Source organism: Fusarium tjaetaba (assembly GCF_013396195.1).
Source record: "Fusarium tjaetaba strain NRRL 66243 chromosome Unknown NRRL66243_c0000073, whole genome shotgun sequence".
Lineage (NCBI taxonomy): Eukaryota > Fungi > Ascomycota > Sordariomycetes > Hypocreales > Nectriaceae > Fusarium > Fusarium tjaetaba.
In genome coordinates this window covers 1-27,867 of record NW_023501269.1, presented here as the reverse complement: position 1 = coordinate 27,867, position 27,867 = coordinate 1, and the positions used below count along the sequence as shown (strand labels likewise).

The following is a 27,867-nucleotide window of genomic DNA, read 5'->3' as shown; positions in this document are numbered from 1 at the left end:
AAAGTTGTACATGCCTCAAATCGATAGCAAACAGTTTGATGCCGTCGGCAGTCGCGATCCGAGATGAGCCACGACCTGAGGGTGTGCAGACTTTGGCGATGTCTGTGCTCTGCATAAAGGCAAGCTGCATCCATATGCTACCATATCAAGGGCATTATACTTTATAAGATTGCTGCTTTATATGGTTCCATGGAGTATCTTTTGATAATTATTATGTCATATGAGCAAGAAGTCGCAGAGAGTGACAGAATCAATGCACTTGTACACATGCATGAGTCACAAAGTCTTCCAACATCGCTGAGAAATGAGGGCAAATGCTAAGTCAATTTTGATCTTAACTCGCATATTCTGGAGGAAGAGAGGAGCTGCTAGTAAAGCTCAGAATGCAGACACATCACCTCTCATCTCCCATCCAGTGCCATCCCTTTCTCCTTCAGGACACTGGGCATATATCGGTAAGCAAAATATCGTTACAGCATCGTACAAAGTACCACATCGTGCTTGGATAACTTCTGAAATTTTAGACGCTAGTAGCATTTAGTTGAAGAAGGACTGAATATCAGTGACGATATTAAAGCAACATGCGATCACCTACCTAGACAGAAGCTTCACTCGCAACGAGCTTCTCGCGGCTCTACAATTTTCCTAACTTGAGGGTCTATTACCACAAGTCTCATCTAAATGCATCCAAACTTTAGGCTTCTTTAGTTCGAGTTCATCAATTTACTAAGAAATGCGATGAGTATAAGCTTTCTTGAGCTGTGTATGGCCACACTCCTGACAAAAAGGCTATTCTAAACTGTGCGAATGTGAGGTCGTGACTCATAGAAAAACAGTTATTTACAGCCTTGCATCAGGATATTTTCGGTTGAACAGCGACGCACATCTCAGCTTCTATCTCAATCCTGCTTTGCTTCCATCTACCATAATTTTTCGCACTACTCCACGACTTTCGAGACGAATATGGAATTTAATAATCTCACGCTCGACCCCAGCGGTCCTAAAGACCGTCCATCCTTTGTTTACGATGATGTATACCGCACCTACAAAGACGATCAAAACCCTGAAGCCCTCTTCGGAAAAGCATTACGCTTTCTTTCTTCCTTGAGGGTCAATCACACATCGGAACAACAGGAGATCATCCATAAAGAGGTCATGGAATCTCTTTTTCACACAATTTATGGCAGCAATCGTATCGAACAAGCGGGTCTAGGCTGGGATGCCACACGATATCTCTGTTATAAGACCCTGCATGAGCCCGACTCCATACTCGAAGTCAATGAGGATGATCCAGACTTCGATGAAAAAGTTCACGGCCTATATGCCGCGGATCCTACTTTACGAGGAAAGTCGAGAAGCCATGTTGTTCGCGTCCGGCGCGAAGTCATCCAGCACGTGAGAGCCTTCCAGTATATATTGGACAGATTCTGGGTTCATAAAGAAGCCCTCACAGAGGATCTCATCAAGAGAACGCATGAGATTCTTTGCAAAGGGGTCTCGATCATCGATCCAGGTGCCGAGCATCCGGAAGTCCCCTATGAGAAATACGCTGGAAAATATCGAGATGTTCCTGTGGGCGCTGGGAACACGATGTTCGTAATGTCGCAATATGTGCCTGCAAAGATGGCCGAAATGTGCGCGAATCTCGAAAATGACATCAATGGGAAGCAGATTCTGGATCCATTCTCACTCGCAGCCAAATACTCACTTCGATTTGTTGAGATTCACCCATTTCAGGATGGGAACGGAAGAATGTGCCGCATCATCCTCAATGCGATCTTATTTCGGTATGTCGGTATATTCATCTCAATCGGAGAAACTCGAGACGAAATAAACGAGTACATAAACATCAAGAAAAGGGCGTCGAGAGATACGGAGGGCCACGGAGAGTATGCTACGTTTGTGCTGAAGAAGAGCGTGAGGAGCATACAGAAGCTGAAACAAAAGGTCAACGGGAAGAAATCAGCATAAAGAGCCCTTCGGTGAGCTTAATTTAATATGAGCTTCAATTGAATGAGATGAAATGAAATGAGATGAGGTATGAGATAAGAGGCACAGACCCCGATAGCTGCTATGGCCATATGAGGTGACTAGTGTTCCTTTCATCTGCACCATACGAATCCTAAATTTAAACATCTGTAGATAAATTTAGATTTAGTTTATGATGAAATTTTGATAAAGTTACGATAAAAATCAATGAGCTGTGATGAGATGGGATGGGGAGTACTGAGATCCGGGGCTCATCGTATAATCGGGCAGACTCAGTATTTCGGGCCCAGAAGGATTGGATATGTGAAAAGGTAGTTTAACTACCGTGGGCTTGAGACACGTATTCGCTGGTGATATTGGGCAACACAATGCATCTCAACTTCATAAATTCGAGTTTGTCACAGCTTAAGTAAGAATTCATGCGATTAATGTATTGACTTGAAGATTCAAATTGGCTCGTTACATAAGTTGGTATCTTTCAATAAATCATTAGTACGCCACCATAGTGCTCAATCCATCCAGCTCTCGCTGCCAGTTACGGTGCTGGCTGATGTTGTACACGAACTTCTCCAGGAAGCCCTTGGCATCGGAAGCAACGGTGACAATCTCCTTGAGGCTGTCAGGCGAAGCATTCTTCAGAGTCACAACGCCATAGCTGTCGACGACGCCACTGCCATCTGTCTCGGAGAGTGAGACTTCAGGAAGTTGGATGGCCTTGTTGATCAGATCAACGGCCTCACCAGTACCACCAATCGCCTTCAAGTGACCGAAAGCCTCGCGAATGTAGTGAAGAGCTCGACCGTTCTTGGAAAGGGTCTGAATAGACTTTTCACCGCCAGGGACAAAGATAGCGTCAAACATGGTGCTTCGCTGACCTTCGAGGTGGTGGTCAGGGACAATACCCTTGGATGAGGATGAATCCTCGTTGGCGGAGAAGATAGCAGATCGGCGAGGTGCGATAACGAAAGGAAGAGCACTCTGAGCCTTGATAGCGCCGTAAAGAGCGTTAAAAGCGACAGGATCGTAGCCATCAGCGATGATGATGGCAATACGGCGCGACTTGATAGTCGGAGTCTTGGGAAGGAAGTCCATCTGGCTCAAGTTCTTGGCCTTCTTTCCGGGATTCGGCTTGGCCTCGACGGGCTTCTTGCCGCCGACCATTTCAGCGATCGTGTTTGCAAGCTCGCCATCAACTACACCGAGACGCTCAGTCAGGCGTTCGTAGACGATAGCTTCATCGCAATGGTCCAACTCGAAAGAGAAGGCGGCCTGGATGTGAGCCTTCTCAATCTCAGAAAGAGAGTTGTAGAAGAGCTGAGCCTGAGAGAAGTGATCCTTGAACTTCTTGCTGAGGGCCCGCTGCTTGATGCCGGCAACCTTTTGCTGGTAGTCAACGTAGGCACCCTCCTGGACGGTAGCAGGGGGCTGGTGGCTGTATCGGTTAGGCCAGTAGTTGACTTTGCCCTTGGTGATAGTGTGTCGCATGGCACCATCGCGGTTGAAGTTCATAACTGGGCAAACAGGTTTGTTGATAGGTAGCTCCTCCCAGTTGGTACCCAAACGGCTGAGCTGGGTATCCTGGTAAGAGAAGTTTCGGCCCTGGAGCAGAGGATCGTCTGACGGGCCAACACCAGGCACAAGATGGCTGGTACAGAACGCGACCTGCTCGGTCTCGGTGAAGTATTCATCGACGACGCGGTTAAGCTCCAGCTCTCCGATATAGCGGACGGGAATCTGGTCTTCCGGCCAGACCTTAGTAGCGTCAAGGATATCGAAGTCGAAATCGTGCTCTTGGGATTCCTCCAACACCTGGATGCCGAACTTCCACTTCGGGTACGCGCCGTTTTCGATGGCCTCCTGGAGATCTTTGCGGTGGAAGTCAGGGTCCTGGCCAGCAAGCTTAAGAGCTTCATCCCAAACCAGGGAGTGGACTCCGAGCTCAGGTGTAAAGTGGAACTTGACGAATCGACGCTCGCCCTTGTCGTTGATGAGAGTATAGGTGTTGACGCCGAAACCTTGCATCATGCGGTAGGATCTAGGAATTGCGCGGTCGGACATCGCCCACATGTACATATGAGTCGCTTCTGAGTGTCCCCAGACGAAATCCCAGAAATTATTGTGCGCGGACTGTGCTTGAGGAACCTCATTGTGCGGCTCAGGCTTTCCTGCATGGATGACATCGGGAAACTTCATTGCATCCTGAATAAAGAAAACAGGTATGTTGTTCCCTACTAAATCAAAATTGCCCTTGAGGAAAGAGCGTTAGATTGGATCCAAATTTAGTTGTGATGATGTTGGGTTGTTGTTGTTCTGGTGTTGAGGGGATTCACGAACCTCTTGTGTGTAAAATTTGACGGCGAATCCGCGGACATCACGAACAGTGTCTGCGGAGCCGCGACTTCCCAAAACGGTCGAGAATCGGACAAAGACAGGTGTTTCTCTCGAGGTGTCGGTGAATATGCCGGCCTTTGTGACATCTTCCGCGGACTCGAACAGCTTGAAAGTGCCGTGAGCACCAGCACCGCGGGCATGGACAACACGTTCGGGGATGCGCTCATGGTCGAAGCGATGGATCTTAACACACTGTTAATATTCGAGAGGGACAAAGTGGAAAGCATTAAAGCCGCTCCAGCTTTGGGGTCTGGCATACCTTCTCCCGTCCAAAAGCATCCTCGAGAAGACTGGGACCAGTTTGGTCCTCGCTGTTGACGCGTAGCCATTGATCGGTGTTGTTCTGCTTCACTCCATAGTCGGAAGTGATTCGAGTGTTCTCGCTGGGCTCAACAATGTTGGCCTTGAGCTGATCGATCTTGTCGTTTCGGTGTCCCATGACTGCGTGTTTGATAGCTCCAGTAACTTGCTCGGTCATGTCGAATCGTGGTCTTTATTCCTGAGTAAACAAAGAATAATTCGCTGAAGATTAGACTCGAAGGATTCCGGGTTTCGAGATCTTTTTGTAATATTTTGAGATCACCGTACCCATAAGCTGCCGCGACTCCAGAGCACGTTGGATTTACGTCACACATGCGTTTGTCGATTCATCTTTCCCCGCGGCCTGGGCAAAATGGCAGCTGCGATGGGACGACTTGTTGAGAAAAGTCGTCATGTTTCGTCAGGTACAAGCACGATTGACCTATGAGAAGCTCAGAATTTCCAACGAGGAAACACGGAATGCACTTTCTGATGCGATCGTGATCCGTGTTTGGGAAGGAGGTGCTTTTACTGTTACACCAGGAAAGAAAGCTCCGGTTTTTGTATCCCCCACTTTCCGTATCTGTCTGGCACTTGCCTGACCTGCCATTGAAACAACTCAACAAATGGCCGAGTTTGGTTTGTAATGGAGAATTGATGTGGAATCTTGAGGCTCGATGACCGCTACAATTCTGGATTTAGCAGGGATTGTTGTCTTTCAATGGATCTTCGAGAAGGCGGGTTATATCGATCTTCAACGGAATATCAACAAGCAAGACAATCCCATATAGCCGGATCGATTTTCAATATTTCCGTGCATGCAAGTCAAAAGCCTCATTCAGAATTTAAAGTTTACAAAATCTTCAACATTTATCTCCTTTCAATATCCGACATATCCGTTACTGATATGCATATGCTGCTTGACAGATATCCAAGTTGTTACGTGGGGCAGTTGTCAAAGCGACGTCAATGTACGTCATCGACATAGCATCATTCCCTGCTTGAAACCGCGTCACTATCAAACAGTCTGAGTGAAATCAGTGTAGTAAAAAAAAGTGCCGATTCTTCAACCGATGTAATCTCACACCTTATGTGACCGACATTTCTCTTCCCTTTCTCGGTTTTGTGAATCTCCGTTCAGCTTACCATCAACTCCAAATTTGAGATCTCAAAACGCAAGATGCCTGGTGAAGTGATTGATCGCCCTAACCCGGCTCCGCTGGACAGCCATCTTCCAGATGTGGCTCTGGAATTGGCACTCAAGGCGCCCAAGAAGCAGTTGGACAAGAAGATCGCCCAATCGCTCAATGATTTCCAGCATGCGGCATGCTATATTGCAGGGTGTAAGTGAGGTCAATTAGTGCGGCGCATTTGGCTAACGCCAAGACAGCCATGATCTTCGTCAAAGACAATGTCTTACTTGAGAGAGACTTGACGGCACAAGATATCAAGCCGCGATTATTGGGTATGTAAGCATGGCTCACTTTGGTGCCTAGCTAATGTTTCAAAGGTCACTGGGGAACATGTCCAGGCATTATCCTCGTATGGTCACATCTCAACCTCCTCATCCGCAATCATGATCTGGAAGTGATCTTTGTTATCGGGCCTGGCCATGGTGCTCCTGCTGCTTTGGCCTCGCTATGGTTGGAGGGATCTCTCGAGCGATTCTTCCCCCAAAAGTACGGTGTTAGCAAGGACGGCTTGCGCAACCTTATTACCGGATTCTCGGTTCCTGGAGGCTTTCCTAGGTGAGACAAGTCTCGGTTGTCAAGATAGGATTAAACTAACCAATTCAGTCACATCAATTCCGAAACTCCGGGGTCCATCCACGAGGGTGGTGAGCTAGGCTACTCCCTAGCTGTTTCATTTGGTGCCGTCATGGACAACCCAGACTTGATTGTCACTTGTCTTGTTGGAGATGGTGAAGCCGAGAGTGGTCCTACCGCAGCGTAAGTCGTTTGCGTCTTTTTGTGGCATTCACTAACTGTTTAGTGCTTGGCACTCCATCAAGTACATTGATCCCGCCGAGTCTGGAGCTGTTATTCCCATTCTGCATGTGAATGGCTTCAAGATCAGTGAGAGAACCATTTATGGATGCATGGACAACAAGGAACTATCCAGTTTGTTCGCCGGCTATGGATACCAGCCAACCATCGTGGAGACTCTTGAAGAGATCGACAGCGAACTCTCGGGTGCTTTGGAGTGGGCTGTCAGTGAGATCAAGAAGATCCAAAAGGCAGCCCGAGATGGAAAGCCCATTATCAAGCCACGATGGCCCATGATTGTTCTTCGAACACCCAAGGGCTGGACAGGTCCCAAGAAGGTGGACGGCGAGTTCATTGAGGGCTCTTTTCACTCTCACCAGATCCCTGTCCCCAACGCCAGCAAGGATGCGGAGCACCTTAAGATTCTGCAAGACTGGCTCAAGACATACGATACAGCACACTTGCTCAAGGACGGAAAGCCCGCTGACAGTATCCTGGAGATCATTCCTCAGAAGGATAAAAAGCGACTTGGACAGCTCAAGAAGACATACGACCCTTATCAACAACTGCAGGTTCCTGACTGGAAGAGCTTTGCGGTGGAGAAGGCTTCGCAAAACAGCTGCATGAAGCAGACTGGCGATTTCCTGAACCAAGTCATCAAGGAGAACCCCAAGAGCTTCCGTATTTTCTCTCCCGATGAACTGGAGAGCAACAAGCTTAGCGCGGTATTTCAGAACACAGGCCGAAACTTCCAGTGGGATGAGTTCTCTCGCGCACAGGGCGGCAGAGTTATTGAGATCCTCTCCGAGCATTGCTGTCAAGGCTGGATGCAGGCAAGTTTTCAATATTCACATCAACGCTTACCACTAACTGTTACTAGGGCTACACTCTCACCGGCCGTACCGCGCTCTTTCCCAGTTACGAGTCCTTCCTCGGCATCATCCATACCATGATGGTGCAGTACTCCAAGTTTAACAAGATCGCGCGAGAGACCAACTGGCGGGGCGATCTCAGCTCAATCAACTACATCGAAACCAGCACTTGGGCCCGCCAAGAACACAACGGCTTTTCTCATCAGAACCCATCCTTTATCGGCTCTGTTCTCAATCTGAAGGCGGAGGCGGCACGCGTGTATCTTCCCCCTGATGCCAACTGCTTCCTGAGCACCATCCACCATTGTCTGAAATCCAAGAACTACGTCAACCTTATGATCGGCTCAAAGCAACCTACTGGTGTCTTCTTGTCTCCTGATGAGGCAGCTGAACATTGCCGAAAGGGTGCAAGCATTTGGGAGTTCGCCTCAATTGACAGCGGCAAGGAGCCCGATGTTGTGATCGCCGGTATTGGTGTTGAGGTTACCTTCGAGGTTGTCAAGGCTGCTGAGATTCTTCGCGCCTGGATTCCCGAGCTTCGAGTCCGAGTCGTCAACGTTACGGATCTCATGGTTCTGGCCGCTGAATCCCGTCATCCACACGCACTCAGCCGAGCTGACTTCCTTGATATGTTCACGGAGGACAAGGCCGTGTGCTTCAACTACCACGGATACTCCGCTGAGCTCCAGGGCCTTCTCTTTGGACGCCCTGGTCTGCACCGCATGACAGTGGAGGGTTACAAGGAGGAGGGTAGCACCACTACACCATTCGACATGATGCTCCTCAACTGGGTCAGCCGATTCGACGTCGCTAAGCGTGCGCTCAAGGGTGCTGCTGAGACAAACGACAAGATCAAGGCCAAGCTTGACGAGACGCTCAAGAAGATTGATGACAGAGTTGCGGAGATTAAAAAGTACATTCAGGACGAGGGCAAAGGTAAGTAAACCCCATGCACAAAAGTTCAGCGCTAACAAGTGACAGATCCTGAGGACTTGTATGATATGCCCAAGTTTTAGAGTTTACAGAGGATTTAATTGGGTGATTAACATAGAAGTAATTTGAAGAGATAAGCGAATGAGACTACGATTTTGCATGATCTAATCTTCGCCGAATATTTCGTGAATGCTACAACGCAAGGCCCCTTCCTTGAAAAATGTAGTGCAAACAACAAGTCAACAATGAATTAACAACTTCCTTCATCATTATGGGTCTTTACGTGACGGTTGGAGAGTCTCGAAGACGTAGAACTCACATCCCCGACTTCTGACTCGACGGTCATGGCTAGCAGACAAGGATGCGAGCCAGGGTCAAGGTGGTCTAGACTCCAAAGCCAAACCAATCATAAGGCTCAAATTGACGCCTCAAGCACGATTCAGGCAATTCTTGATCTTGGCCGGAGATAACATGGGGACGACAAAGACACAGCTGCTAAGACATCGTGGAAGCAATATCTTTCATTTGCACCATAAACCTGGTCTCGTTTTCGGTGCTGTCCTACGCTTTGTTTACGCTATACTCCTTTGAGTCCCCTCTCTCCCATAACGCATGATACCTAGTCAAGGTCAAGTATACACAATACACCAAGTCCTAGCATGAGATGGGGCCCATCACGAAGCAAAAAACTTCCGTGCTTCTTCATACTCTTCCAACTTTTTTTTTCTCTTTCTCCTCCTTCTCGCCACCCGAATCGGCGGTCCTCCCCTTTTTGGCTGGGTACTCAAATTCAAGAGGGCACGGCTTCTCTGTTTCAGTTTCCCTGGAGGATAACTCATCTCTTTCATGCTTGGAAAAGTAATCATTGTAACGGTTTGCTACAGCCGCCTCTCTGGTTTCCGGTGTCCTATAAAAGATTGTCAGTGACGTTTACTAATGGAGCACCAAGTAGCAATTAGACTTGGTGGAGAAATATCGCAGTTGAGGTAGAAAGCAGGCATCCGTGGGAGTTAACTCAAGCGATAGGTCAAAGTGGTAAAGAAATCCAGGGTAAGTATTACATTGTATTCAGACGCTTCGACCAAGCCTTCTCAATCGTTTGCGCTTCTTGCATGGCGTTTTCTGCCTCCTGCAACTTCCACCTAATGTCTCGACTGCCATCGGTTTCTTTCAGCTTTGTGAAAATCTTGACGCTCTCTGAGGCATGGTCAAGTCCCATTTCGGGGATATAGGCCAGTTTCAAGTGTAATTCTGCGGCATGGTAGGGATTGAGGCCTTCCTCCCTGACTAGTGCTACGGCCGCCCTCAATGCTTCGATCGGATGGCCCTCGCGCTCGAGATGGATATATTCCCTGAACCGGTCAAGCAGCTCCGCTGGCTTCTATTAGTCTCCAGACTTCCATTTCCCGAAAACGCATACGTACCTTGGCGAGCTGTTGGCATGGGGACTGGTGAACTCATGGTTGATAAGAAGATGGTGATACTGTGTAATTAGGTAGAGCTGTGGTTATTATGATGAATTAATGATTGTGGTTGTGATGAAGATTGTGATGGAGAAGATCATCCCAGACCGATTGTCGGTAAAAGTCGAAATGCATGAAAGTGCCTTCCTTTACTCTTTGGTTGTGTCAAGCGCCAGGCAAGAAGCAGTTAACGTAGAGAATCTGAGGATATTCACGCTTGGGAGGAGCGAAGCATGGCACCTCAGCATGATGACAGTACCTGGGCTTTCTCGGAAAGTAGGCATGTTTTAATTAAGATTCTACAGTTCGCCATATTCCGCGTTCTGATAGTTTGTCGCATCTAACTTTTTAGCCAAAAGCAAAATCCTAGGTGGTAGTGAGGGCAAAGAGTATTTTGCCCGTATGTGTTTATTGGTGTCCCTTACCTTTGTGCCCTGGGGACTGAAGCCTCTTTTAAAACCCTAACCTTAGGCCAGATAGTTTGTCACGTTTATCACAGTAAGTTGTGAGATGTGTTATCTGCAGTTGAGACTTGTGACTGAGAGCTTACTCCGGCAGACAGAACTTAGTAGCATTTATGGCTGAACACGGGACAATGTAATGAGCTACCCTACAGGGGATGAAATATATTACTGCATATTAACCAAACCCTGCGTAACCAAGGTTAAATAAGGATAAAATACCTAAGTACATACGAAATGCCCTCCATTTGAATAAATAGTAACGAAAGAGAGCAAGCAGTTTGTGTGGGTCGTTTACGCTGCTTGTTCCATTTCCTTTTGGATGGCTCCCTGCCCCGACCAATCGAGGCAATCTTATTGTTCTTCAAGGACACCAACGCTCCACGACGACTCCTTGAACACTTTCCAATACGTCAAAATCGAGACCTACTTGACGAAAAGCGACGATAATCATGTCAAAGTCTCTTTCAAGAGCCTCAACAGTCCATTCGGCTTCACCGAGTCTCGGGATCTGAGGAACAGCGTTTTGCGACACGAGAGGATCAGCCCAAACAACATCGACCTTGCTTGTTTCGACCAAACGTCTCGCCAATTCGAGACCAGGGGAATTGGCAAGATGCGACTGCCCACGCTTGAAGCCAATGCCAACCACAAGGACGCGTGGTCGCTGGCCGTTCCTTTCAACGCTGTAGAGACGCGTTACAGCGCGTTGCGCAATTTCAGAAGGACGGTCGCGCATCTTCTCGGACGCTGCCCGCAGGAGAGGGAATTTGCTGTTGGAAAGCAAATACCATGGATTGACTGGAATGCAATGGCCGCCAACACCAAGGCCTGGTGAGAATGGGAGGTAGCCAAATGGTTTGGTGGCAGCTGCACGACAAACTTCATACGGATCGATGTCATGGGCACCACAAGCATCCGCCATCTCGTTGGCGTAGGCGATGCAAACCATGCGCTGACAATTCTCGTACAGCTTCATCATCTCGGCCACTTCTGGCTTCGACACTGGCACAACGTGATCAAAACTCTTCGAGTAGAGCCTCATGATAGCATCGAGCGACCCTGGGACCACGTCGTCAAGTCCCGACACGATCTTTGGTATGGAGTGAGCTGGTGGTTCGGTGCGACCAGGGTCAACACGTTCAGGAGACATGCCCGCGAAGAACCGTCGCTCTTTTGCGAGAGGGCCAAGAAGAGCGCGCGTCATTCCCACTGCCACCGAACTTTCCACGACTACCACAGCGCCTTGACGACCGTAGAGCTTGACCACGCTCAGAGCACTCCGGAGGTATGAAGAGTCGATCGTTTTGTGATCAATCAGAAGAGTCGGTACTGAGATGAGAAAGTGGGTGACTTCAGCAAGATCTGAAGACTTGCACGTGAACTTGGCACGACTACCGATAGGTTGCTTCTGAGTCAACTGTTGAGTTCGAGCTTCTGATACATCATATCCAAGCACATCGTGAGTCTTGGAGAAAACGTCGACTAGATGCTCGCCAACATAGCCAACCCCTATGACAGCCACGAGCGGCTCGGCATTTGCATCAATGGGCTTAGAAACCACGTTGAAGACATCTTCTGCCTCTGAAATTTCACTTGGAGGAGTGATGTCGTAGTATTCTCGACTGGAAATATTCCACGACTTGGTTTCTGGCTCATGACTAACAAAAGGAAGCCCCTGAACAAGGAGGCTCTCGGCAAGAACTTGAGCCATGATGGTAACGATCGACAATTAACGAGTGAATGGGGTGAAGTGGGAAAGTTTGCAGAGAAATCATTGGGGTTCGGCGGGAGCATATGTATCATCAAGGACGACTATGGGCTCGTATCGAGCGATCCATCTACGCTTCCGGCTTCACAATGCGACCGATGAATCGAGAACTTTTCCTTTCCGTTCCAATTCAACGGCTATACCGTGCGGCGTCAGGCCTCAGTAACCGGAGCTTTTTTACACGATACTCCGAGCCTCAAGTGGAAACTTGGCCTATGACATGAACTGCCCCTGAATAGCTTGCCGCACAAATGCATCTGGCCACGCAAGATCTTTGCACCAACCAAGATGTGATTTTCAAGTCACAAAGACTGAAACTAGCAACAGCCACTCCGCTATCCCAACTCGAGGAAACTTGCGAGGACCAATACAGCCTCACCGATGCCTTGGTTAATCCCCTGTATCCTATGCAGGAGTCAACTAGCCTGGAAGCACGGCATCCATTTCAGCTGACGTGCCTGAATTAACATCCTAGCTCAGTCAAATTGTTGTACAGGATGACGAGGGTATGTCGAGGTTGAAGATCAGTCAACTTGTTACTCCATTTCGCGATACATTTCAAGGAAGGATATGTCAGCATACTGGGCTGTGATTGATCTATTGAACAATTTGTTGGCCCAATGGCTGGTACGCATTCTTGATGGATCGACTTTGCTGAAGTTTTGCGTTGAGAATATGATTGAGGAACCAGGGGATGAAGCCTCAACTCAAGCTTACGGGCTGTTGAGTATCGTCCCCGATGCCAAGACGGCTTCCCAAGTTTTCATGAGATTATTTAATGCGTTTGGGGGGTCAACTTCGCTCTCTTGAGGACGATTGCATATGAGATGCTGGCAGTAATTCACTGTGACACGGTGAAGGACAATATTAGGAATAGATCTTCTGTGTGGTGTCAGAAACTTCACATCAACCCGACAGCGGAAAACGGAACAGCCTTGAACCTGGCAGGGCTATCTCGCCTGGGATGTTGACATGGCTTGTTGGAGTCGAGCTGAATGACGTTACACAAGCAAACGGAACACGTCAGTTTCTTCCCGACGGGCATTAAGCTTACTGTCCCTGTTTCGTGTCCCGGTGGTGGTTCATATTTTTATCACGACAAGGATGCCAACAAACAAGCGTCTTCAAATCGGCAGCCAACCTTCTGAACTATTCTGGACCTTGTGTAACGATACACAAGAGACATTTAAATGGGACGAATACGAGTGTATGCGCCAAGAAAAACTCGGATAATCCGACTGGAGGACGCTGCAAAAGCAAGGATAGCTGCAGGTGACTCGCGTTTTTGGGTGTCTGGGGAAACTTTCCTCCATGGCCTTGAGGCTGATAGCAGATCCTGGACATTGCCAGTTATTGCCAGCGAATCATCACAATCAAGAGCCAACTCATCAACATTACTGTCGATGAGAATATTGAAAGCTGAAGAAGCAATCAAGTCTTGCTGCCTGGTGTGGCATCAATGGGTCAATATCTGCAAGTCGCATATCATTCACATTGTCAAAATCAGAGCACCATCGACATGCAATTGCCCGAAAAGAAAGCAATAAATCAGAGACAGTGGCCTCACCTGATGATGGCTGGCTTGTTGGGGATGGCTTATATTGATCTCAACGTGGATCCTCGTTGACCATTAGGTGACCTGGTATGAGGCCTAGGCTGCCGGGTCAGTACATTCAACTCGGCTGACGGTCTCTCGTGTTCAAGGTGCAGAATTTGGGCGTCCAAACCATCTTAATTTCAAGTTGGATGTTTACCTCGCTCAGGAGCTGCAGTTACGCGTGCCCCACGTAGATAAACTCTCTCGAAGCTTCATACAACTACCCATCGGCCGCTCGCATTGCCACTCGTTCAACTCATCATTTCCCCTTCCTTCGTTCCAAGTATATTGCTTCCGTTTCATCACTATCGTTCAAAATGAAAGCCAGCCTTCCGGTCACCCTTGCTTCCCTGCTGCTCCATGCAGGGACTGCTCTGTCTGGACCAGTCTTTGCAGCCGATGATCTTTTGTCATTGCGCAATTCGAAGTTGAGGAAACGTGCCGAGTGTGGTCTTGGGATTGGTTCATGCAATCCCGGATCCTGCTGTTCAGGAAGTGGCTTCTGCGGAACAACCGGAGACTTTTGTGGTGGTTCTGCTTGCCAGCTCGAGTACAGCGATTCGTGTGATACTTTGTAAGTGCTATCTGAAGCTTGGGAATCACAGACAAGATCTTGTATCGTCCAAGTCCTCGTACTGCAGTAACGGACATGACGCTGACATGGAGACCAGTTTCGGGCCTCGTGGAAGCAGCACGGAAGGCATTTCTCGACCACAGCTTGGCAATGTCCCGTACGGTATGTCTTTGCATCAACTCTAATGGCCGTATGCATTATAAGATGCTTACAGCAGAAATAGGCTCTGTCATCACAACTTGCACTACACCCGGTGTGATTGCTCTCACATTCGATGATGGCCCTCTCGACTACACCAATGACCTCTTGGATCTCTTGGATGAAAGAGATGTCCATGCCACTTTCTTTGTGGCCGGTAACAACAGGGCCAAGGGACATATTGATGACTCGTCCAACCCATGGCCCGCTGTGATGAGACGCATGTACTCTGCAGGCCATCACATTGCCAGCCACACTTGGACTCATCGCAATCTCAACGAGGTCAACAGCACTATCCGAAGATCTGAGATGATCTACAATGAGATGGCATTCCGAAATCTCTTTGGTTGGATTCCGACCTACATGCGGGCGCCATACCTCGAGTGCAACGCCGCATCTGGTTGCCTCGATGAGATGTCCGAACTTGGCTACCATGTTGTGGACCAGAACATTGACACGAAGGACTACGAAAATGATAGTCCTGCTTTGATCCAAATCTCCAAGGATCGCTATTCTGCTGGAGTCTCGTCTAACTCAGACAGTAACCAGTATATTGTTCTGGCACATGATGTCCATGACCAGACAGTTCACAATTTGACTGCTTTCATGATCGATACTGCTCAAGATCGTGGATACAGACTTGTGACTGTCGGAGAATGTCTTGGTGATCCTCGGGAGAACTGGTACCGAACGGTTTCCCGAGGCCGAGATGTCACATCGACAGAGTCGGCTACCCCTACCCGAACTGTCCCTCCTACCAACGTGTCGGTGACAACAAACACTGTCACCTCTACTGCTACTGGTGGTCTTGTAATTTCCCCAAACCAGCAATGTGGTGGTAACACAGGCTATACTTGTCAGGGGTCAGCCTTCGGAAGCTGCTGTTCCTGGTATGGCTACTGGTACGTCTTCCCCGCTGATTCGTAAAGATTTCAAGCTGCTAACATTATCTAGTGGATCGAGTGAAAGCTACTGTGGAACAGGCTGTGATGCCGATTTTGGGTCGTGCACGCCTTCCGGAAGTGACATTCACGACACCACCAACGGTCTTTGTGGTCCAGGTGTCAGGGCATCATGCGGAAACTACGGTGAAAAGACCTGCTGCTCCCAGTACGGGTACTGGTAAGTAACCCTCCTAGACCAAGATAACAGATGTAACTGACATTTCCACAGCGGCAATAGTGCTGCTCACTGCGGAGCTGGTTGCCAGGGGGGCTTTGGAGTGTGTAACTGAGGTGCATGTTTATCCATCAATATGATATTAATGTTGTGACTCAGACGGGAGAGGCTTGCGGAGAGGGTAAGACAGTGATGAATGTCGGGATATTCTTGTTTACTTTCTTGTATCCTTCCAGGATCATTAATTGTCCACGTGTGGACCTCTTTAGCTGCTATTTAGACTTAATTGGTATTTGATTGACCGTTTTTCTGCAATCAATCTTGTTGAGTTAATCTATCTTACATGCTTTCAGCTGAACAGACCTGCATGGAACTTTTTTCCCGGCGAAAATCTTCAGTCTTGCTGAAATTACGAGTCTGATGTCTCACAACATCAAACGTGCATTTAAGCATGCAGAGCCTCCTGAAATAGAAAACCCATGCAGCTAGTCTGGGACTATATCCGCTGTATCACCACAAGAAACGCGTCACGGCCTCACATTGACCTGCATATACTGGATGTCAACTCCTATTGGATAAGCCTAACTTGCAAACGACCAACCAGCGCGGCGTGATCGGCGTGGGGTTCCGCATCTCGAGTGTTACACAACATCTCGGAATGCTACTGGACGTAAGCGGTTACGCAACGGGGGATATCTTGTCAGTGGCGGGGGGATGCTGGTAGGATATTGGGAAGAAACTGGGATATGTAGGTGAAAGACCGGGATGTGCATGAAAGAACGGGATAGGTTTGTAGATACTAGGGTGGCGGACTGGGCAATCGGGTTGCGGAGATCTTCGCGGTGAATCTTGCATATTGCGTGCTGAGTTTGCTGGCAAGAGTGTGGCTGTATATAATGGTGCTTTTGTATAATATGTTTGTTTGGTGGTGTGGATGGGTGGGCTACTGCAGGTCCGGCCTTGTCTGTTCGGGTTGGGCCGTGGACTTAAGTTTAAGCTTGAAGCGGGATCTTGATATCTCACTGCAGGTGTTGTGGGAGAAGGTTCTGGATGGTGGTGAGGTATACCGTAAGTTTGAACGTTGGAGTTTGGGGTGCTGGTACGGAGGAACTCTTCAATGTTGGAACAATGCCTCATCCGATATTCTTCATTTCGTATTGTATGGTCTTCTTACAGTAACAGGCTCAGCTTTAGGATACAGGTCTTGAGCTGTCACGTATCCTGTCAAGCTGAGAGCCTCGTATTCTGCCTTCTGGATCTTCATCCCCTCTGCAAAGACCCGAAATACCAGATATACATACCCTGTTCCTTGCAGTGACATTCCAATGCATCGAGGCCACTCTGATATTGAATCTCAACAACCTCAACAAGTCAAAGATCCACGCATCGAGATTCCACAGGCCTCATCCCGAAATAATCGCCCCATACGGTTCGGGTGAGATTCACTGTGACACAACAAACCCAATTGCCAACAACTCTCCCGCTGCCTTGGCTGCATACCAACCAAGCAAATTCCATTTCTACCTTCTCAGTAGACCATACCATGTCAAAAATAGCCCACGGGCCGAGCTGATATCCAAGGATCGTGCGTTGATCACTTTCACCCGTGTTCAGCACCACAGGCATATGCAAGGTCTCCATTTCAGGACTATTACTTTTTTTCTATTTTTTCAAATTTTTGTAAAACTTGGTTTTCCCGTGATGGAGAAGCATTGGTCAGCGGAGATCCCGCGCCACCCCTCTCTCGTGTGCTGTCGTGTTAGGCTCGTGAGGACCAACGGTGAGGCTGGACGGCAGTGTGAGGCCTTTGGTAATTATTTGTTGTTTGGGGACTAGTGTTTTTCTGTGCTGGGGAAGATCTTGCTATAGCTTCAATATCCCCCGACTTTAGAAGTTAGTTTCTGTTCGATAGGAGATAGACTCATCACTCGCTTTTGGGTTCTGTTAGAAGGGTGTTCTTTCATCGGGTCATTGACCTTGTCACTCGCTTTTGTCACTCGCTACTATTGTTGCTTTGGTCCACAACTTAGTTTCCAGTTATCAATTCGTACTCGCTAGGAATGTAAGTTATTTTGGTGCGTGTATCTTATTCATGTGCTAAACTCTTTGGTGGACAGCTCCCAACCGAACGTATAAGCCAACAATTGCAATGGCCAACCTCGTACCTCCAGCTTCCGCCAGGGAATCATCCTCTTCGGAGACAGGTAATCCAATGTCTTTCAACAAAGGAAAGATGCCTGCTCTGCCATATGGTGGTGGCCCTGGTCCATCAACATCCCACGGCCAGATCCCCCTCAGGCCCAGCGGAACAGTCTCCAGAGATTCGGTAAGTCTCCTTAAACCATATGACTCTGAGGTTTATCCTAACAGGCTACAGTCCGTTATTCGAGGCATCAACGGCGGCTTCCACCCGGGCGCCCAAACCCCAATGTCAAGCGTAACCCACGCCTCCTGGCTCACCAACAACGGCAACGAATCGAACCTCTCTTTCACATCATCCATCATGCAAGAAGAAGCCAAACTCCGCTGGGACTCAGACGAGGAACTCAAAAAGATGTCCAAGAGCATGCTCCGTCTCCAAAAATGGAGTCTCATCATCGGTCTCGCTTCCATCAACGGCGCTCTCATCTACGTTGGTTGGAAGTACTACCAGGTGTACTACTTCTTCCTCGTGCTTTTGAGCTCCAACACCGTTCTCCAGGCGTTTATGTGTATTTGCATTATCCTGCATTGGTTTATTACGCATGTTCTTTTGGGATGGTGGAAGAGAGATGAGAATATCCCTGCCGAGCCGGAGAAGATGGTACTTCTTCTGCCGTGCTATAATGAGACGTATGAGGAGTTGACGAGATCTCTTGATTCGCTTATTGCGCAGAAGAATATCGACAATCATCCTCGTGTTATTTTCATCGTCGTTGATGGAAACGTTCGTGGTCCAGGCATGGAGAAGACTACGCAGGATTATCTCCTCCAAGATATCCTCGAGCCTGGTCCCTCTCGAACCTTCGAAAATGGATATCGTGCTCGAGATGGCTTATTCATGCCCGTCAAGACACAAACTGGTTTCTACAAGGGGATCCCGTACGTATTCGTCGGGAAACGATACAACCAGGGCAAACGCGATAGTCTCTGCTTCGCGCGCTCTCTTATTTACCATTTCAAGCAACGCTCTGAGAACATCGTCACCATGTTCAACAACGAGCTGTTTGAATACATCGGCAACAACTTCATCAACGCTGGTCTTGATGACATCACCTACCTCTGCGGTATGGATGCCGATACTGTGTTTGACGAATATTGTATCTGGGAGATGATCAAGGAGATTCGCAAGAACCCAAAGCTCGTCGGTGTATGTGGCCATGTCTGCGTTGACTTTGATGGTCACAATTGGGGATACTGGTCTCTGTACCAATCTGTTGAGTATTCCCAGACTCAAGGCCTTCGACGCATGTTTCAGTCTCGCATCACTGGAAAAGTCAACTGTCTCCCTGGATGCTGCCAACTCATTCGTGTTGATGAAGCTACCTTTGGTGATGCTGTTCTTCGTGAGCGCTTTGGATACTGCCCTAAGCCAAATGATATCATGACACAGCATATCATGGGTAACTACTCTGAAGACAGTATTCACGCCTCCATTATATTCAGTCTCTTCCCCGGCAAGCAAACTGCCCAAGCACTCCGCGCGAAAGCCATGACAATCGTCCCCCAAGACTGGAAGGTCTTCCTCTCGCAACGTAAGCGTTGGGCGTTGGGTAGTATCTCCAACGAATTCGTCATGATCTTCCGCCCGGGCATCATCCTCATCGAGCGTCTGCAAAGTCTCATCGCCGTCATAACCTGGGCAATCACCCCCTTCATCATCGCCGCCTTTGTCGAGCTCCTCATCGTCTTCGCCAAACGAGGCAGCGAAGTGATGCAAGACCCCGTGTTCCTCGGTCTCATCTGCGTGTTATTCTTCCGCTATGTAAGTCAAAGTCACTCACACTCTACCCCTGCTGCAAATCTCACGCCAAGAAAGCTTGGCTAACGTCTTTTTTTTGCAGCTTTACTCCTTTTGCATTGGCTTCTGGCTGCCTCGCAACAACCTCGAGCGCGCGCAGTACTTTGTAGGCTATGTCATGCATCTCTTCACTTCGCCTTTTATGAACATTATTATTCTTGTTTACTCTCTGTTCCACTCTGATGACTTCAAGTGGGGTAAGACGCGTGAAGTTGTCAGGGGTGTTAACGAGAAGGATGGTGATGATGTTGGGGGTCGGGGTACACACTGAGGCTGGTAAATAACCTCTACATTTATCTTCTACATATTCTTCTTGAGTGGTGGGGTTTGGGTTGATACGATATTGAGGGTGTTGAAAATAGACTGGAGTATACGGACCGGTCATCATTGTAATGTATATTTCTTGTTACAAAAGGACTAAAATATTGCCATTTTCAGATACGGAGGCACCAATGATTTACAGAGATCTTAGTCTTGACTTCTTGTGGCGCAATGATGGGACTCGAGACTACCACGTGCTGTTAAGTTGCATTAGTTGACTGTTGAGCCCTACGAATTGGGTGTGCCAAGATAAGCCCATCCGATATCCAACAGTTTGGTCACTATCACAAATGTAAAGCCAAGAAGGGGCAGGGTAACTTTTGCCATTCATGGTATCTCGACACGCCATGACCAACTCAACGCGTAACAATCAGTTATCAAGGTCCTATCTCAGTGTCCTCATGATCACTGCATTCCTATCAGCGAGATAGACAACCCCGCCCGTCCCGTAGATAGCAGCAGGGACTTTTTATCTTGTTCGGGTATAGCTTCATTCTCACAAGCTACGCCGATCTCCATCGCCAACGGTTCCCCTCCTATTGGCTCCTCGGGACATGCCAGGATTCGAAATCCGGGGGTGGATACACGCCAAGAGGCAGCTGGTCAAACAGCTCTTAACTCTTTTACGTAGCAAACCTCGTGGAGCTCCTCTCTTTTTCTCTCATGTAATGGCAATCGATTATGAAAGGTCAAGCAAAGTCCCGCTCTGGCTGCAGGGCCTGCAAGAGCAAAAGGGTAAGAATATCCGGGAGCAGCAGCCAGCTTACCCTTTTTCTCACTAACGTCTGTGATGTGTGTGTAGCTCAAGTGTGACGAGAGCAAGCCTAGTTGTAATAATTGTATTGCAAGGAGGATTAGTTGTCCGGGGTATCAGCAGACTCTCAAGTGGTCCACCAAGTATGAGCGGAGAAAGGACAAGACGAGTGATCCTCCTGGTTTCAACCAACTCATCTTTGCGGCGTCTGAGTCGGTTCAGCGTCGTGGTTCTGATGTGACGGTATCTCCACCGCAGAGCAGACGATCGTCTACTACTTCGCAACAAGCTTCAAGTCCTGCTACGGTAACATCAGTTCCTGCATCTTTGCCTGCCGACTCAAATCTTGCGTGTCAAGAAGACAAGGTCATCAAGAGCACAGCCAGTGCAGCTACGAATTGTGACCAGCCATGCCGCATTTCTCGAAGGCGTTCAACATTGACATCACCTAACGTCGCGGATAATACGACGTCTTCAAACAACATGCCTCTCATTCTACTCCCTCAAGACCCAACGCCGAAGACCCCCGAAGAGACCGAAGACCAAGCCATCGCTCTCTATAGACGACGCTCATCATGCTATAAAGCAATGAACACGCCAACAACCATTTCTGAGCCGTCAACATTCCTAATCGAGCTCTGGTTCAAATCTGTCTGCGGCTCATGGGCAGCATACGACTCCCCCACCAATCCCTTCCGGCGGTTGGGGTCCTCCCTCTGGGGCTCCTCAAGGCCATTGTTCTACTCGCTTCAGAGCATGGCAGCTGCTTCTCTCACACGACGACAACCTCAGATCCAAGAAATCGCTGCATCGGCACCACGAATAGCGACCGAGGCTATAATTCAAGAGCTCAAAGATCTTTTTGCGTCGCCGAATAGTGTTACCACAATACCTCACGCGCTTATCATATCACTGTTCTGTCTCAGCTCATCACTTTGCTGGATGGACCACAAACAACTTGGTCTACAATATCTACGACACGTGCGCGTAATACTAGCCCTCCTCGAAATGCGATCCGAGTACCTCTCAAAACAAGACCAAAGCTTAGTCGGCTTCTTCAAAGAATGTCTTATCTACGAAGAATCCGTCCGCAGTATCGTAACAAGCACCAAAGACGACATCAGCACGCTCACAGAATGGACGCCAGCGACGTATCCACCATACGACTTTGTTCTTCATCCTTGGACTGGTGTTCCGCCCAAAATAATTGCTTTGTTCGGAAAGTCAATGTCGCTGTGTCGCAGATCGCGGGATACCTGGCGGAACTGCACTGCGCCGACGTATGAGGTTATGTGGCAGACAATGATCGACATTAACGAGGCGCAAATCCTCGAAGAGACGCTCTTGTCTGTGCAAGTGCCGAAGCTCATCAGCGACGCGGCAGATACTTATACGAACAAGGGCCAGATTAATCTCGACTTACACCACGCAGCAGAAGTCTTTCGACTCTGTTCATTATTACAGCTGTACCAAACATTTCCAGATCTTGTGTCGAGAAGACTTCCCGAGAGGATAAACGGGAGTGTAACACAAGTGACATGGCCCACGTCACTCGCGCTTCACATCACAGGCCTCTTATCCAACATCCCTGCTTCGTCGATCCGATGTCTGCAACCCTTGCTGTGTCTCGGAGTCGGCTCAGGATTGCGGTGTAAGACGGTCTGCGCTGAGGAAAAGCCACCGCAATTAGAGATCCTAGACGCCACCTCCGATCTGACTGAGGAATCTAACCAGAACCATTTCACAGACGTCAACTTGGCGCGCGAGTTTATTGTCGAGAGACTGAAAGGGTTTGGCAATGGTCCAGCTGCTGGGCCTATCGTTGTGCTGCGGGAGTTACTGCAGGCAGTGTGGTCGTATTATGATTGTGAAACAGTGCCGGGGTCAGTTCATTGGCTTGATGTGATGGATGATTTAAAGTACGAGACTGTATTTGGTTAGATTTAAGACCAAACGTAGCTCCGTGTTTAATTGCTTAGTACGATACCAATTCGATGCCCAGTCTGGCCAGTCCTTGGGGAGCAAGAAAACACAAGACTTAAGTTTAGGATGATAAAATAAATTCTGTAAAAGGTATCCTGAACCTATCCTAAATTTACCCAAGTTACCTACATCTTTTCATCACTTAGGCTCAAGGTCCGTCCTGAGCTTTATTTCCTCCCCTAGCTAGTCCAGCCGGTCTAATACAAGTAAACAAGTCTCTCCCTTATTCTTGGACTACTAGACTCATCATATCATGCTCGGCACATCATCCAAGATCCCTGTGATGGTCAATCGAACTTCCCGTCTTGGCAGCCACATTCCCTTCAGCTGCGCCCACCATCAGAGACACAGTCACACTAACAAACCACTCCTCGCAGGGTTAACACCGCTGATTTCTTATCTTGTCACCAACACGGACCATTCCTTATCAGGGCTGAGTTACCGTGCAGAAAACCCAGTGGATTGGTCTGCGCGCGGGGTAAAATCAGCGCCCGTGATAGCTACACTGCACTAACACATTCTAGGCAAAAATGTCCCGGCTAGAAGTAGAATCTGGGGAAGGAGGGGGGGATGCTCGTGATATCACTGTGTAGTAGGCGTCACTGAAGGTTTAATTTCTTGATAAGGGTGTGTGAGTGTGTGTGTTGTTTATAATGCAATGCTACCGCCGCACGTTTTATGTCAACGTCAAACTTCAACTTCAATTCTGCCTGTTCTATCATACCTAATTGTTATTTGTTGTGATTGTCAATATGAATAACGCAGAGAAAGGTGTGGTTTCAGAAAAGGGGAGTGATCATGAGCAGGCAAAGAACTATGATCATGCCGTTGGTGACGCTGGCGATGCTGCGGACCTGACGGCCCTTGGTTACAAGCCTGAACTCAAGCGTAACAGATCAATGTTTACGCTTCTTTTCCAATCATTAGCAATTGCTGCTGTAAGTCTCCCCCAATTCCATTACTTACGTACAGTGGCTAATCGGTGATAGATCCCCTATGGCTTCGGCGCACCGCTCATCAACTCCGTCTACGGCGGCGGTCAACTTACCATGTTTCTCGGCTGGATCATCGTCTGTATTCTCGACGAGTGCATCGCCATCTCACTGGGCGAACTCGCTGCTCGATGGCCTACATCCGCTGGTCCCTACTACTGGTCTTTCCAGATCGCGTCGCCAAAGTACAGAACTGTCTTGTCTTTCATCACCGGCTGGACATGGCTTGTTGGAAATTGGACCATCACGTTATCCGTCAACTTTGGCTTCGCTTCGCTTCTTGCTGGAGGTATTAGTATCTTCTTGCCTGAGTACGACTGGCAGCCTTGGAAGCTCGTGCTGATCTTCTACGGTCTTTGTGTGTTCACCTTTGTCATCGTCGCGTTTGGAAACAAATTCCTTCCTACCGTGGATACGTTCTGTGCAGCTTTTACTGCTATTACCATCTTCATTGTTTGTGTTTGTCTGTCGACCAAGGCAGATAGGGGTAGACATTCGGCAAGTTACACGCTCGTGAGTACGGAAATCCCCGATGAGTTGGATGTTTACTAACTAGCCAAGGGCAACTTTGATCCCAACTTATCAGGCTGGGGAAATTTTGGCTTCTGGATCGGTGCTTTGCCATCAGCTTACACGTTCTCCGCTATTGGCATGATCACCTCCATGGCTGAAGAATGCGGTGACGTTACAATCAAGCTTCCAAGAGCTCTCGCGCTCTGCGTCCCAGTCGGCGGCATCGCGGGCTTGTTCTTCGTAAGCATTGTCTGTCTTCTCTTTCACCTTAGCCCACTAACAACCACCAGATCATCCCAATCTGCGCAACCCTCCCCCCTCTAGAGGAGCTCCTTGCCGCACCACTAGGCCAGGTCCTCCCTATGATCTTCTACCAAGTAATGGGAAACCAAGCCGGCGGAATCGCCCTTACGGCCCTGGTCCTCATCATCACCCTCTTCTGCTCCATCTCCATCACAGTCGCTGCCTCACGAACAACATGGGCTTTCGCACGCGACGAAGCCATCCCCCTCTCACGAGTCTGGTCAAAAGTCAGCGAGCGACACGGAACACCCATCATGGCTCTCCTCCTCACAACAATCATCGAGATGCTTCTGGGTCTCATCTACCTCGGCTCGAGCTCTGCCTTCAACGCTTTCATCGCCGTCGGCGTCATTGGTCTCGCTAGCTCATATGGTATTCCGATTCTACTATCCATGCTCACTAATCGAGCTGGAGTCAACACGGCGCCCTGGACTTTTGGCAAGCAGATTGGTTGGGTCATCAACATCTTCGCCCTGGCCTGGATTTGCTTTGAGATGATTTTGTTCTGTATGCCTGTTGCTATTCCTGTCAATGCTGTCACGATGAACTACGCCGTCGTTGTGTTCTTCGGCTTCATGGCCATGTCGGCTATTTGGTATGTTGTGCATGCTAGACATGTGTATAAGGGACCACCAGAGTCCGACGGCATTCACAAGTAAGATGGAAGTTTTGGAGTTTAGGATCGTTTCTCATATTCTCAACGGGTACTATGCCTGCTATCTTGTATATACTTCTAGTTACCATGAATCGTAATGTTACCAGCGTGGCCAAAGTCTGTCTCCTTCCTGAGAATTCTTGTGAACATAGCAGACTCGACAGATACCGAGTTTCTGAGCCACTTTGTTCGTGTAAAGGGATCATGGCCCCCTCTCCTGCCCACGACGACTTAATCTTCGACTCCAAAAACATTCCAAACGCCCTGTCTATACTAGCGTGACTCCCATATGTGATCTGCGGATTTGATCAGCCCTGGCAAGATACTTCGGCGTATACCGTCCACTCTCTCCCCTGCCACTGAACTCCTCCATATCACCCTCCTGAACATCAGCCAAATACCTAACAAACTTATTCGCAACATCGATCGCCCTCTTCAAATGAGCGAATGTCATCTTCTTCCTCTTGTACTTAGCCAACTGTCTCCCAATTGTAATGGAATTACGAATCTGTCGTCCATTCATAGGATACTTCGCCATTTCTCCAAATGTAGCTCAATATCGCCAAAGTCGATACTTTCCTTCTCGCCCAGACTCTTCAACCTCACTAGGAAGTTCTTCCAGATTTGCAAACGCTGGTAATCCTTTAACTTTTCGTACCGTAAAGCCAGCTGGATACATGATTTGAAGGCTTCATCGAACGTCCCCACCCGGTTAGTCGTCAAGATTAGAATGCCCTCAGAGTACTCCAAAGCTCGAAGAAATACAGACACTCATGCATTCCGCTTCAAGTCTTGTAAGGTGTGCTTTTCAAGAAAGACTTCTACTTCATCAAGGGGCAAGATGCTATTCACCAAAGTTTATCTCGAGATCCCGCAGCAAATCTGACTCATCATCATACACTCACAAACTCTGACACTGATAGGATGTCAACTGGGCGAGTCAATATCCATCCACTCATTTACCTTTATTTGTTTGAAAAGTATCGAAATTACTTCAATTCTTTGACCTTCGGCTACAAAGTTTATGATTGGACCTTAAGGCATTTCACCATCACAGTTGGTTTGTGTTGTCAACCTATTTTCTCTGTCCCAGCCTGTGTGAATTCAGTAAGCTTTGGTAAACCTAAATTAAATATCTTGATGCCTAAAGTATTTTCTGTGCGGCTCTTCTTAAGTTTCACCGTAGCTTCAGAGTTGACAGTGAATCAAGACCTCAAATTAAGTCTATTCACGACCTTGAGTCTGTGATTCACTCATGTATGGCCTTGAGGGTCCTCTCTCTCTCGGGTATAAATACCCCCCTTCAACCCTCCTTTTCTTGAATTCCTTTCCTCTTCTTTTCATCATCATTCTTCAGCTTGACCTCTTCCGTCTTGGCATCAAAGTCTATCTTTCATACACTACAGCACTACCCATATAACCATGGAGTTCCCTTCTAGCCCAAGTCATAAGCGGAAACCTGTCGGTGATCTCTTTAATACCGATTCTTCTGCCCCTGAAAAAGCCCCTCCGAGCCCTGTCAAGCGCACCAAGATGCTATCAGACCTCCAGCGCTCCCTTCGCCAGAACTGGCCTATCATGCGACAACCCTCTGCCGAGGTCCCTTTGACTATCCGTGCCGACAGCAGCTATCGCACCTACGCTGCCGACCAAGACCCGAAAGTCCTCTTCGAGAAAGCCACTCGATACCTAGGCTCCATGAGAGGCGTTGAACGCACGCCAGAGCAACAGGAGGTCCTTATCAAGGAGATTCATGAGTCCATCATCCACGCAATCTTTGGTAGCAACAGGATTGAAGGTGCTGGACTTGGTTTCGACGTTACCCTTCATCTTTGTCGCCAGATCTTGCGAGGAGAGCCTGTCCCAGAGATCGACGAGCGTGACCCGGCCTACGAGTCAAAGCTGTTAGAGCTGTACAACCACGACAAGACCCTGAAAGGACAGCCTCGCCAGTATGTCCTTCGTGGACGCCGAGAGATTGTTCAGCATATGAGAGCATTCCAGCACATCATTCATCATTTTGTTGTCCTTGAAGAGGACATGACAGAGGATCTCATCAAAGAAACGCACGCAATCCTCTGCAAAGGGGTCTCGATCATCGACCCAGAACATCCCGAAGTCCCCTACCAGAAGTACGCCGGACAGTACCGCACCGTCGCTGTGGGTGCTGGAAACACGATGTTCGTGACGCCAAAGTTTGTCCCCGATAAAATGAGAGAGATGTGCGCCAATCTAAAGAAAGAAATTGAAGAAGGAGAAGCTCAAAACTCGATAGACCCATTTTCTCTTTCCTCTAAGTATTCGCTCAGGTTTGTCGAGATTCATCCTTTCCAAGATGGCAATGGACGCATGTGCCGTATGATCCTGAACGCAATTCTTTTCCGCTATGCTGGTATTGTCGTTCCTATTGGCGAGAGGGAGGAGGACCGGGTTGAGTATATGAACATTAAGAAGCGGGCCTCGAGTGATATGGAGGGACATGGGGAATATGCCACTTTCATATTGAAGAAGGGAACGCGGGCTATTCAGAAGTTGAAGCAGAAGCTTCACGGAAAGAAGTCAGCATAGTTTAGGTACCCAACCTATGAGCTGGATTTACGCCAGGATTAGGATTGACCCATTCAGCCGGAGGAGCAACAGAAGGGGGTGGAGGAGGAGACATCACCTGTACTTGATTGCGGGGAGTCTTGGGG

The 27,867-nt window shown here is 48.4% G+C and overlaps 10 protein-coding genes across 10 annotated transcripts; 7 read left to right on the top strand and 3 right to left on the bottom strand.

The window, feature by feature from the left end:
* Positions 1–963: 963 nt before the first annotated feature.
* On the top strand, positions 964–1,971 carry FTJAE_3893 (fic doc family; the record flags this gene model as incomplete). The annotated part of the gene is made up of 1 exon (XM_037350239.1): positions 964–1,971. The coding sequence occupies one exon, from the start codon at positions 964–966 to the stop codon at positions 1,969–1,971; it is 1,008 nt and encodes a 335-aa protein (XP_037208998.1).
* Positions 1,972–2,478: 507 nt separating this feature from the next.
* On the bottom strand, positions 2,479–4,858 carry FTJAE_3892 (catalase-1; the record flags this gene model as incomplete). Its single annotated transcript, XM_037350238.1, has 3 exons — positions 2,479–4,236; positions 4,324–4,572; positions 4,640–4,858. 3 exons carry the CDS (start codon positions 4,856–4,858, stop codon positions 2,479–2,481), a joined length of 2,226 nt encoding a protein of 741 aa, XP_037208997.1.
* Positions 4,859–5,860: 1,002 nt separating this feature from the next.
* FTJAE_3891 (xylulose-5-phosphate fructose-6-phosphate phosphoketolase) lies at positions 5,861–8,553 on the top strand (the record flags this gene model as incomplete). Its single annotated transcript, XM_037350237.1, has 7 exons — positions 5,861–6,023; positions 6,071–6,145; positions 6,191–6,428; positions 6,477–6,629; positions 6,673–7,390; positions 7,546–8,473; positions 8,519–8,553. The coding sequence occupies 7 exons, from the start codon at positions 5,861–5,863 to the stop codon at positions 8,551–8,553; spliced, it is 2,310 nt and encodes a 769-aa protein (XP_037208996.1).
* A 974-nt stretch (positions 8,554–9,527) lies between these two features.
* On the bottom strand, positions 9,528–9,931 carry FTJAE_3890 (uncharacterized protein; the record flags this gene model as incomplete). The annotated part of the gene is made up of 2 exons (XM_037350236.1): positions 9,528–9,822; positions 9,891–9,931. The coding sequence occupies 2 exons, from the start codon at positions 9,929–9,931 to the stop codon at positions 9,528–9,530; spliced, it is 336 nt and encodes a 111-aa protein (XP_037208995.1).
* An 827-nt stretch (positions 9,932–10,758) lies between these two features.
* Positions 10,759–12,108, bottom strand: FTJAE_3889 (NDP-n-acetyl-D-galactosaminuronic acid dehydrogenase; the record flags this gene model as incomplete). The annotated part of the gene is made up of 1 exon (XM_037350234.1): positions 10,759–12,108. One exon carries the CDS (start codon positions 12,106–12,108, stop codon positions 10,759–10,761), a length of 1,350 nt encoding a protein of 449 aa, XP_037208994.1.
* Positions 12,109–14,079: 1,971 nt separating this feature from the next.
* FTJAE_3888 (chitin binding protein) lies at positions 14,080–15,768 on the top strand (the record flags this gene model as incomplete). The annotated part of the gene is made up of 5 exons (XM_037350233.1): positions 14,080–14,336; positions 14,434–14,498; positions 14,560–15,436; positions 15,489–15,656; positions 15,708–15,768. 5 exons carry the CDS (start codon positions 14,080–14,082, stop codon positions 15,766–15,768), a joined length of 1,428 nt encoding a protein of 475 aa, XP_037208993.1.
* A 2,034-nt stretch (positions 15,769–17,802) lies between these two features.
* FTJAE_3887 (chitin synthase 6) lies at positions 17,803–19,924 on the top strand (the record flags this gene model as incomplete). Its single annotated transcript, XM_037350232.1, has 3 exons — positions 17,803–17,979; positions 18,031–19,617; positions 19,697–19,924. The coding sequence occupies 3 exons, from the start codon at positions 17,803–17,805 to the stop codon at positions 19,922–19,924; spliced, it is 1,992 nt and encodes a 663-aa protein (XP_037208992.1).
* Positions 19,925–20,655: 731 nt separating this feature from the next.
* On the top strand, positions 20,656–22,669 carry FTJAE_3886 (uncharacterized protein; the record flags this gene model as incomplete). The annotated part of the gene is made up of 2 exons (XM_037350231.1): positions 20,656–20,709; positions 20,777–22,669. The coding sequence occupies 2 exons, from the start codon at positions 20,656–20,658 to the stop codon at positions 22,667–22,669; spliced, it is 1,947 nt and encodes a 648-aa protein (XP_037208991.1).
* A 794-nt stretch (positions 22,670–23,463) lies between these two features.
* Positions 23,464–25,178, top strand: FTJAE_3885 (GABA permease; the record flags this gene model as incomplete). The annotated part of the gene is made up of 4 exons (XM_037350230.1): positions 23,464–23,649; positions 23,701–24,216; positions 24,265–24,456; positions 24,507–25,178. 4 exons carry the CDS (start codon positions 23,464–23,466, stop codon positions 25,176–25,178), a joined length of 1,566 nt encoding a protein of 521 aa, XP_037208990.1.
* A 1,418-nt stretch (positions 25,179–26,596) lies between these two features.
* On the top strand, positions 26,597–27,742 carry FTJAE_3884 (fic doc family; the record flags this gene model as incomplete). Its single annotated transcript, XM_037350229.1, has 1 exon — positions 26,597–27,742. One exon carries the CDS (start codon positions 26,597–26,599, stop codon positions 27,740–27,742), a length of 1,146 nt encoding a protein of 381 aa, XP_037208989.1.
* Between the last annotated feature and the right edge of the window lie 125 nt (positions 27,743–27,867).